Genomic DNA, 10415 nt, shown 5'->3' with positions numbered 1-10415 from the left:
CTTATGTGCATTGATTTCTGCCCCATTTCAAGCTATATCTGATGCGAGTTAGCCATGTTGTTATGTACAACTTGGTATAACTTATTTCAATGAAACAAACAATTTTCTCATTGTCTGGACATATACACCCGCATCATCATTTACAAAACAAATTTTCAGCTGTTGATACGAAGCAAGATAAAGCTGAACAAGTTCGTACGGATTCATGGTGCCAGGAACGCAAGCATAGAGAAAACATGGACACAAGAAGAACAAAAAAAAAGGTGCTTCTGTCTTCCTTTTTGTTCTTTTTGTGTGTTTTATGTGCCTACCTTTCCTCGCCACGGTCTATCCGTGTTTAATTAGGAAAGTACGGGGCTCAATTTACAGAATTTCCGTTCTACGGAGCTCACCGTTTTGTATTTGGAAAATACAGACAATTCTGTGATCACAACTACGGAAATCACCATTTTCCATTCGACGGAAATCACCGTTTTCCATTCAACAGAACTCTCCGTTTTCCATTTGACGGAACTCTCCGTTTTCCATTTGACGGAACTCTCCGTTTTTCATTCGACGGAAAAAATTTTTACAGACTGTCCGTTTTACGGAAACTCCGTTTTTCATTTACGGAAAGTGTCCGGCAACTTTTTACCTTCAACTTTCACCGTAAACTGAAGCAATTTTTTTTTACAGTGGTAGGGAATCCCGCCTCGAGTACGGCTTAGATTTGACGCAACCGTAGGCTGCTATTCGGAACGAAAAGCGGCAATACTGGTTTTGTGGAGACAACAGTTTGTATGTTTCTTTATTTTTACTGTTTGGTCAAACGTTTTGATATCGTTGAGACTCAAGATCGTTTCGATAAGCACATTTCAAGATTTTTTTATTCGTTTATTTTAGATACTCAGGAATATTCCGAAGGAGATGGTTTGCTCACGCATTAATTTTTACGATACTTTTTTCAACATGTCTGTTGTGTAGGGCAGGAACGCGGCGTAACGCGCGTCGGGCTGACGGAGAGGCCGAACGCCGGGAGGGCGCGTAAAGTGAAGACACGCAGACAAGCTTCGACGAGACTGACGGGAGACTGCCCTCCCGCGTTTATTGCAGGTGGTTTTATGGTGGGGGAATACTCGCTATTGGTCAGCGAGGCACGGGTCACATGATCGGCATGGCCACGCTGGGTTGGTGGTAGCAAAGAGGCATGGGAGAGACCCAGCTCCACCCAGTGGCACGTATAGAGACCCCCACCGCACTGGTGTTCCAGCATGTCACCAGGGGTCGCACAAAGCAACAATGTCGTTCTTTTGTTTCTAAGCAGATAGGCTCCTTTTTTGTGTGTGTCATCTACACTTCCAACATCAAGTCCACGTTATTTGTTTGAAGCCTGTAGTGGCGTGCTTGATTGTCAGTTCATTTTTGGAATTGTTCGCGAGACTTTTTCTTTGAAAGTAAAACGTGTTATCTGAAGGAGCTGTTGTGTAACTTTACCTTTTTCGAATGTGTTTGTACCGTTCGTTTAAGGCGTGTCATGCGCGGACATCAAGAAGCAAAGCGTTGGCGCGTCTCTCTAACGTGTATTTGGAAGGCAACAACAGTTTGAGTTTCATTTAGTGCGTGAAAGTACTTAGAAACAAGCGCGAATCTTTTTCTAGTTTTCAGCGCGTAATTTCCGCAAGATTTGGTTTTGTTGTTTCTGTAGTGCGTGTCCTTTTGCGAACGAGAAAGAAAAGGATAGTGCCTGAGTCGCAAGTATAAGTTTTGACCCCAAAGTGAGTGACTCTGATAGTACATCCATAAAGTCAAAGAGGCTCTCAGTGGCACTAATACGTGCGTTAATAATGGACGTAGATTACGAACAGACGGTTGACGGCGTTTGTGCTGCGTGTGAAATTTCATTTATAAATTATTGAGGGCGTTTTCGAGTATTCTACCTTGACTCTATGCAGCACGACGATCTGGTTTTGTAGAACTCAGAGGTACATGAGAGCTCACTTTGGCGGCAAAAATTTAGGTTTCCAAATTATTGGGTCAAGCCAAGCCTGGTGGATTTAAGCGGAATTCCGGCGCATGCGCGCCATGTGGTGCTTTGTCACTGGGAATGACTCTTTCGTATGAGATGTTGCGAGGAGGTTGCGGATCCTCGGCTCATATAAAAACTGTGGACTTCAGCGAAGGTTTAGGGATTTGATAGCTGCTTTCGTGCTTTTGGTAGATAAGGTCGGTGCGTTGGTTTGTTCGCTAGACTCGATGACTCTCGGCGCGAGCATGCCGCTTTCCTGGGCCTTGTGGTCGTATGTGTGCTTGTGTGTTCCCAAGGAGAAGGCCACAACAAAGTTAATGCTGGGACCTCAAGTTCGAGTGTGCCATCGGCCATCGTTTCAAGGACAAATCGCGAGGTCGCGAATGACCACCGACGCTTAGGGCAACCTGACGGCTGGTGACCCTCAGGTCGGATCTTTCGGTGGTGGAACAGTCTGTTGCGTCCCGAATAGGCCGGGCGCCTCCTTTGGGTGTGGCCCCCGAGGCAGCCCCTTTCATCAGCGCCGTCCAGAGGGCGACAGTGCCCGACACCGACCATGACAAGCTGACCGTCACGCAGATGCCACGTATTGATGCGAATGGGCAAACTTTGTGGAATTACTACCGTGGAAACAGCGACGATCTCGGTTTCCCATATGGCCGCGCCGTGGCGGCAAATATGAGGGTGCACCATTAGAGGCGGAGTTCTGTGAACAATACAGCCCCTCTGGTTGGCCGCACCAAGGTCGTCAGATTCGCTAGTCGGGTCAACTAGGCAAGACGACTGCTTTACAAGCGGACACATTTGGTTCAGTGGGTGTGTCCTGACCTGTTCTCATGTGTGCTGAGCTATGTAGTGAGTGAGTCAGTCAAAATTCTCCTACATGGAGTGGGCTACTATATCTGGAGCCACTGTCAATATTGTAGAATAAACCCTTTTTCTTTCGCTCTTACTGCCGGACGTATTCGTCCCTATGGATGATCACCGGCCTAAACGCTACCCCGAGTCCCCAACAGCTCAGAGTGCTTGGTCGCGTCACTTCGCCCTCATCGTCTTCGCTCGCTTGTCCAAACGATGATATATAATACTGGAGTAGTACGTTCTTAGAGTAAAGTAACAACTTTAGTGAGAGTGGGGCAAGGTAGACCTTTCTTTTCAAGTAGCCTAACGTTTGGTTCGCTTGAAGTATTAAGAGATCATTACGCTTATTACAAGAACTTGGGAAAAAAATCTGAAGCCCAACGCAGATCCAACAACTTTCTGCCAACGACCTGTCGTGAAGCACAGGAAGCCCCCTCGCCAGCGGCATGAGACTCGAACTGACAGTAGTAAGTGATTGCTGCTGCTTGCTCCTTGTCCCACCTCTAATAATGTCAGCAGTAACGATCTCGGTCGCTTAACGACGCAGCCAACGACACTATGATCCTTATGCAGAGCCTTTCGCCACCGAATGCTTGCCCGCAATCAACAATGCGTCGGTAATGGGGCCCCCCGCTAATCAAAATCACAATTTAACTATCCTAATATCCAAATACATAATTTGGATAGTTTGGAATACATAATTAGCCCTGATTTTAGAGCAAGCACCATAGACGCTGTTCGCACCGTTTGGACGTAGCTTAATGAGCTTTGAAAGCGCTTTTGCATGTTCCCTGAAGCTGTGGCCAAGTTACGTAAAGTCCACTCTGTCACAGTCTACAATATCTCCCGAAATAGAGGTTTGCTAAGCCGCACTGACGTCATACACATCTATTGCAAACACGGAGGCAACGGAGGCAGTTGAGACTAGCAATGTACGCGTCACTACGTGATCAAACATGGTAGCGGCCACGGGATCGCCGCGAAAAGGGTCAATATGCTCCCCAGCATAGTCCCGCACCTAAGGGACTATGCGCCAAGCGGGAAGGCTTAGCGCGAAAAGCGCTGGGCGCCGCCGCGAGTGCGCACGCACTAGGGAGCCTGCTAATTTATATAGGCTCCCTAGCGCGCACCCCTCGTTAGTGAGCTCTAAGTGGAGCTGCTTATGGGTATGCTTCGAGTAACCCGGTTTGGAATGCGCGCGTTTGGGTCGGGACTGGGAGGGGTAGGCCGCAAGCTGGAAACCTGGCCGCGGCGGCCACATTTCGATCGAGGCGAAATGCGAAAAAACGCCCGTGTGCTTGCGTTGTAGTGCACGTTAAAGAACCCCAGACGGTCAAAATTAGTACGTAGCCCTCCACTACGGCGTGCCTCATAATTCAGAATTGCTTTTGGCACGTAAAAGCCCAGAAATACGACGCGTTGCCCATCAGCGCTCGTGAATATCACGTTGCAGTAGTTCGCTTCACCTCTCTTAGATGGCGGCACCATCCCTGTCAACAAAACATGTTCTTCTCGTTGGCGCATTTCAGGCATGGAGTAGCGCCTGACGGCGCCAAAAAAATATCACCGACAAAGTCACTCTCTCACCAGATCAGGAATTGGCCTCCCTGGTGCAGTATTCGGCCACTACCTCCTAATGACTCCAATAACTATTCCATGGCCCTCGGTCCCCAGTGGTGGTGAAGCAATTGACCAAGGCGGCAGTCAAACATGCGAGGCGGCAGAGGGTGCTAAGAATCTCTTGGTCCGGACAGGCCGCCACGGGAAACTGACCCTGGCAACATTTAACCTGCGCACCCTCTCCCGTGAGGCTATCTTTGCAGAGCTATTTGAAGAATTATCAGGTATTACCTGGGGTATTATAGGCGTTAGTGAAGTTAGAACTGGTGAGGCTTATACAGTGCTGACTAACGGCCACGTCCTCTGCTACAGAGGTCTTCCAGATAAGAGAGAAATTGGAGTAGGATTCCTGATCTATAAGGACATAGTGGGTATCATTGATGAATTCTACAGCATTAACGAGAGGATAGCAGTCGTCGTAATAAAGCTGAATATGAGGTATAGAATGAAGGTAGTACAAGCCTACGCCCCAACCTCCAGTCACACGATGAAAAAATAGAACACTTTTATGAACATGTTTAATTAGGAATGGAAAAGGTGAAAACGCAGTATACTGTAGTCATGGGAGACTTCAATGCAAAAGTAGCGAAAAAGCAGGCTGGTGAGCTAGCAATTGGCAACTACGGCATCGGTTCTAGGAACACTAGAGGAGAGATGTTGGTAGAATTCGCGGAAACGACTAGGCTCTGAATAATGAATATCTTCTTCAGGAAGCGCAACAACAGGAAGTGGACCTGGAAATGCCTTAATGGAGAAACAAAGAATGAAATAGATTTCATACTCTCTGCCGATCCCAGCGTAGTTCAGGATGTAGAAGTGTTAGGGTGGGTAAAGTGCAGTGACCATAGGTTAGTAAGGTCTAGGATTTCCCTCAATTTGAAAAAAGAAAGAATAAAATTAGTCAAGAAGAAACAGACCAACCTAGACGCAGTAATGGTAAAAGCAGACAAATTCAGGCTGGTTCCGGCAAACAAATATGCAGCTTTAGAACAGGACAATGAAGACAACATAGAGGTAATGAATGAAACCGCAAATAGGCTGATGTCAGAAGGAGCAATTGAAGTGGGAGGTAAAACACCAAGGCAACCAGTAGGTAAGCTCTCCCAAGTAACAAAGGACCTAATAAAGAAACGGCCAAACATGAAAGTGGCAAACTTGAGAGGTCAGATAGAATTCGCTGAACTGTCGAAACTGATCAATAAAAGGAAAATAAGGGATATCCGAAATTATAACGTGGAAAAGATGGAGGAAGCAGTAAAATATGGACGTAGCATGAAATCAGTGAAAAGAAAACTTGGCATAGGACAAGGCAAAATGTATGCCCAGAAAGATATGCAAGGTAATATCATCAGCAATTTCGATGACATAGTAAAAACAGCGGAAGAATTCTAAACTGACCTATACAGTACCCAGAGCAGCCAAGCTACTTTCACTCGAAGTAGGGGTGAACAGGATACAGAGGCTCCTTCTATAACTAGCAATAAAGTTAGAAGGGCCTTCCAAGACATCACCAGGGGAAAAGCTGCTGGCGAAGATGAAATAACAGTCAATTTTTTTCAAGGATGGAGGAGATATCATGCTTGAAAACTTTGCTGGCCTTTATATGCAACGCCAAAATTATACTCATTCATAACAAGGGAGACGTTGAAGAATAGAAGAATTACAGGCCCGTTAGCTTGCTTTCGGTATTGTATAAAATATTCAAGATAATTTGCAATGTAATCAGGGCAACACTTGACTACAGCGAACCAAGAGAACAGGCTGGCTTCAGGAAGGGATATTTTACGATGTATCATATCCATGTCATAAATCAGGTAATAGAGAAATCTGTGGAGTACACTTCACCTCTCTATATGGCTTTCATAGGTGATGAAAAAACATTTCATTCAGTAGAGATGCCAGTAGTCATCGATACATTGCGTAATCAAGGAGTACAGGGGGCATACGTAAATATCTTGGCAAATATCTACAAGGATTGCACAGCAACTTTGATTCTCCACAAGAAAAGTAGAAAGATACCTATCACCCGCCGCGGTGGCTTATTCAGCTAAGGCTTTGCGCTGCTGAGCACGAGGTAGCGGGATCGAATCCCGGCTGCGGCGGCCGCATTTCGATGGTGGGGAAATGCAAAGACGCCCGTGTGCTTGCGTTGTAGTGCACGTTAAAGATCCCCAGGTGGGCAAAATTAACCCGGAGCCTTCCACTACGGCGTGCCTCATAATCAGAACTGGTTTTGGCACGTAAAATCCCAGAAAGAAGAAAGATACGTATCAAGAAAGTGGTCAGGCAAGGAGACACAATCTCTCCGCTGCATGCTTTGAAGTATCGAAGCTCATAGACTGGGAAGGCTTAGGAGTGAGGATCAATGGTGAATACCTCAGCAACCTCCGATTCTCAGATGACATTGTCCTATTCAGCAATAACGGGAACGAATAACAGCAAATCATTGAGGATCTTAACCCAGAAACTGTAATAGTGGGGTTGAAGATTATTATGCAGAACACAAAAATAATGTTCAATAGCTTCGCAAGGGAACAAGAATTCCGGATCGCCAGTCAGGCTCTAGAGTCTGTGAAGGATTACGTTTATCGAGGTCAATTACTCACAGGGGACACTGATCCTGAGAAAGAAATTTACAGGAGAATGAAATTGGTTTGGAGTGCACACGGCAGGCATGGCCAAATCATGAATGGGAGCTTACCACTGTCATTGAAAATAAGTGTACAATCATTGCATTCTGCCAGTTCTAACATATGGGGCAGACACTTGGAGGTTAAAAAAGAAGCTCGAGAACAAGTTAAGGACCGCACAAAGAGCTATATAACGGAAAATGTTAGGCCTAACGTTAAGAGAGATGAAGAGAGCGGTGTGGGCTAGAGAACAAACAGGGATAGCCGATATTCTAGTTGACATTAAGCGGAAGAAATGGAGCTGGGCAGGCCATTTAATGCCTAAGATGGATAACCGGTAGACCATTAGATTCACAGAATGGATACCTAGTGAAGAGAAGCGCAGTCGAGGACGGCAGAAAACTAGGTGGGGTGATGAAGTTAGGAAATTTGGAGGCGCTAGTTGGAATCAGCTAGCGCAAGACCGGGGTAAGTGGAGATCACAGGGAGAGGCCTTCGTCCTGCAGTGGACATGAATAGGCTGATGAGGATGGTCATCATCATCATCATCAAGATGCTTCCAGGACAAGTTGCCACATATGTAAACACCAAGGTAGCAATAGGATGATGTAATTTGCAGGGAGGTATTTTTAAGGAAATAGGACGGAGAATGAACATCACGCCTAGTGACGCGGATGCTTTTGTAATTATCAGTATTTATTTCCAAGCGCCACGTGTGGCACCACTGAGTTAGGTTACCTAGATAATTCTAATGTAGTGTCACGTCTGAATCGTTAATTTCCGGTAAATAACAGAATCGTCATCGCACAAGCTCTGGAATAAATGTTATTAGGCAAGTCGTTAATATAAATGAGAAATAATAGGGCCAAGGACTGATCCTTGGGTTACGCCAGAACAGACAGGAGCTGGAGGAGAGCGTTAGCTGTAACATACTGGACACGGCAGGATAGATATTCACGGATCCAGTTAAGTACTTCCGGGTCAGCATTTAACGCACTTGGATTATGTAACAGCAAAGTGATTAATATTATCAAATAGTTCGGTAAAACTAAATACAATCCACAATAAAGCCAGAGTCGGTTGAGTTTGCACGAGAAACACTTGCGGAAGGCACGTTGTAAGGTGGAGAAAAAACTATGTTCTATATAAAATTGACAAGATGTGTAAAAATATGCAAAAATTTTACATGGAACTGACGTATGTGAAATATTTTACCGGGTTACATTGTCCTGAGTGAGAAAATTGGCATGATTCGACTTGTTTTTCAGTCTTCGGGTAAATAACCTGAGTCGTATGATTGCGAAAAAAATACTCTAGAATAATTGAGCAGCACTCTGATAAATGTTTTTAAGAACTTCATATTAATATGATTTACCTAACAAGAGGAATTTAGCTTTAGTTTGTCGATCAGTGCTGAGATTCCAACCGAATAAAAGAACTACCGGATCCTTGGGAAACTCTGCATATTGGGCATATGTGACAAAGTGTTGCGGAAGAAAATGACTGAACGAAAGCATCATTCAAAACAGAGGCGCAGAACCTTGGGTTATTATTAGGTTAATATTATTGGGTTATTGAGGCACTACTTTGGGGTGTTATTGGTTTTACCGTACTCCAAAAGCCTGTCGCGTTAGTAGGCAAATGAAAATTTGCTGCATTTTAAGTGGAAATAAGAACACGCTGAAGCGTCTGTTTTGTAAGATAACCAATGAGAAACGTTCCTAGATTTTCACTCTTGGAAAAACAAATTCTTCTTTTCGTTAGCAAGTTGGCTGATGTACTTGTTGTACCAAGATGTATTTTATTTGAGAATATTCCTCGAATAGGTGCATATTTCTGTTATAGGTTAAAAATTGTCGTCTTAAACATATTCCAGTTGCTCTCTACATTCATCACCATATTTCTTAACCACATATATACCATATAATAATTAAAGCACCTCAAGTGTTTCAGCGGAAACTCGACCAACAGGCTTTTCTAGGGTATGAAAGTTTATGGAGGTCCAACATCCATTTTGGAATCCATTTTGGAAGTTAAACGAATTTTTCGTGACGCGGTTAATAAAGGGCTATAAAACTGTTCATCGTCGACTACGCGTACTGCGGCATAGCTAATACGTACCCGCCCGGAAAGACGCGCAGACCCCCACCACACGACCGCGATTTATACCGTGTCCGGGATCAGTTCCGACTCGTCACGCAGTCTTCGGAATGACCACATTTTACTATTGCACTCAACTGACTGTGTATAGGATCGGTCCGTTTGGCATGAAGCCGACCGAGCACATGCGCCAATTAAACCCCAGGAAAAAGGCATAGCTATATTCGCTCTAATTAAGTAATTATGTGCTTGATGGCGTATAATTGTTGGACTGAGCATATTGCCGTGTCTATAGTTCGGCAAAGACGACAACGTAACAAGACATATCGGCACTTGGGAAAAACGTAGAGAGCAAGAAGCAGTGACTATTAAAAGCCGTCCGGTCTTGTTACTGTTCCTGCTTACACGTTCGTTTGTACCTCGAGTTTCGTGATGCCGCGACATTTAGGCGCCGTTTGTTGATTGACTGCGCAATTTCCTGGGTAACGGAGCTCTGTATAGGACTGATGTGTAGGATTGTAGCACACACGGGGCTACATATACGTTGATTCGTTACGGGTGTCTGATGCATTGGTGCCAGCAGCATGCAACCTCGGTCAGCCCCTCGAAGTGCTTCGCGTGGTTGTTTGCAGGGCACCAGCCGCCCTGCGCACTATTACATCGTGTGGGACGACTCCAACTTCACGGCGGACGAGCTGCAGAAGCTGAGCTACTACCTCTGCCACACGTACGCCCGATGCGCTCGCAGCGTCAGCATCCCTGCGCCCGTCTACTACGCGCACCTGGCCGCGTCACGGGCCAAGAACCACATCGTGAGCAAGGTGGACGTGTCCAGCTCCAGCAGTGACTGCTCTGGGGGCAGTGGGGACAAGATTGCTACCAGCCAGTACGTTGAGGCCATCCGGGTCCTGGACGCACTCCAGACCTCGATGTACTTCGTCTGAGGTGCTGCTGCTCCCGTCGCCCTGAGGTCTGTGAGTTGGTGTGTTTGACGCAAACAATGCTTTCTCGTATCGTTCGTAGTACGACTGTTGCTTTCAACATATTCGTTCGAGTTCTCTGAACTGTGGTAATTCTAGACAGACAACAACGCATACAATTTTATGTCACGTGATCGTGCTCTTCGAAAGGGCAGATACCGCATGAGCCAGCTGTTCTGCGGCCAGAGTCTGCCTACTTTACCTAACATATCTTAAAAC

General features: G+C 45.7%; 1 protein-coding gene across 1 annotated transcript in view; it reads left to right on the top strand.

Moving 5' to 3' along the window:
• LOC119442905 (protein argonaute-4) overlaps nucleotides 1-10160 on the top strand; it is a 32093-nt gene extending 21933 nt beyond the window's left edge. The window contains exon 4 of the mRNA XM_037707967.2: nucleotides 9849-10160. Within this exon, the coding sequence (XP_037563895.2) occupies nucleotides 9849-10160 (312 nt within the window). The remainder of the gene's footprint in view (nucleotides 1-9848) is intronic.
• Nucleotides 10161-10415: the final 255 nt, after the last annotated feature.

Source organism: Dermacentor silvarum, chromosome 1, assembly GCF_013339745.2.
Source record: "Dermacentor silvarum isolate Dsil-2018 chromosome 1, BIME_Dsil_1.4, whole genome shotgun sequence".
NCBI lineage: Eukaryota > Metazoa > Arthropoda > Arachnida > Ixodida > Ixodidae > Dermacentor > Dermacentor silvarum.
This window is presented reverse-complemented; position numbering and strand designations above follow the sequence as displayed.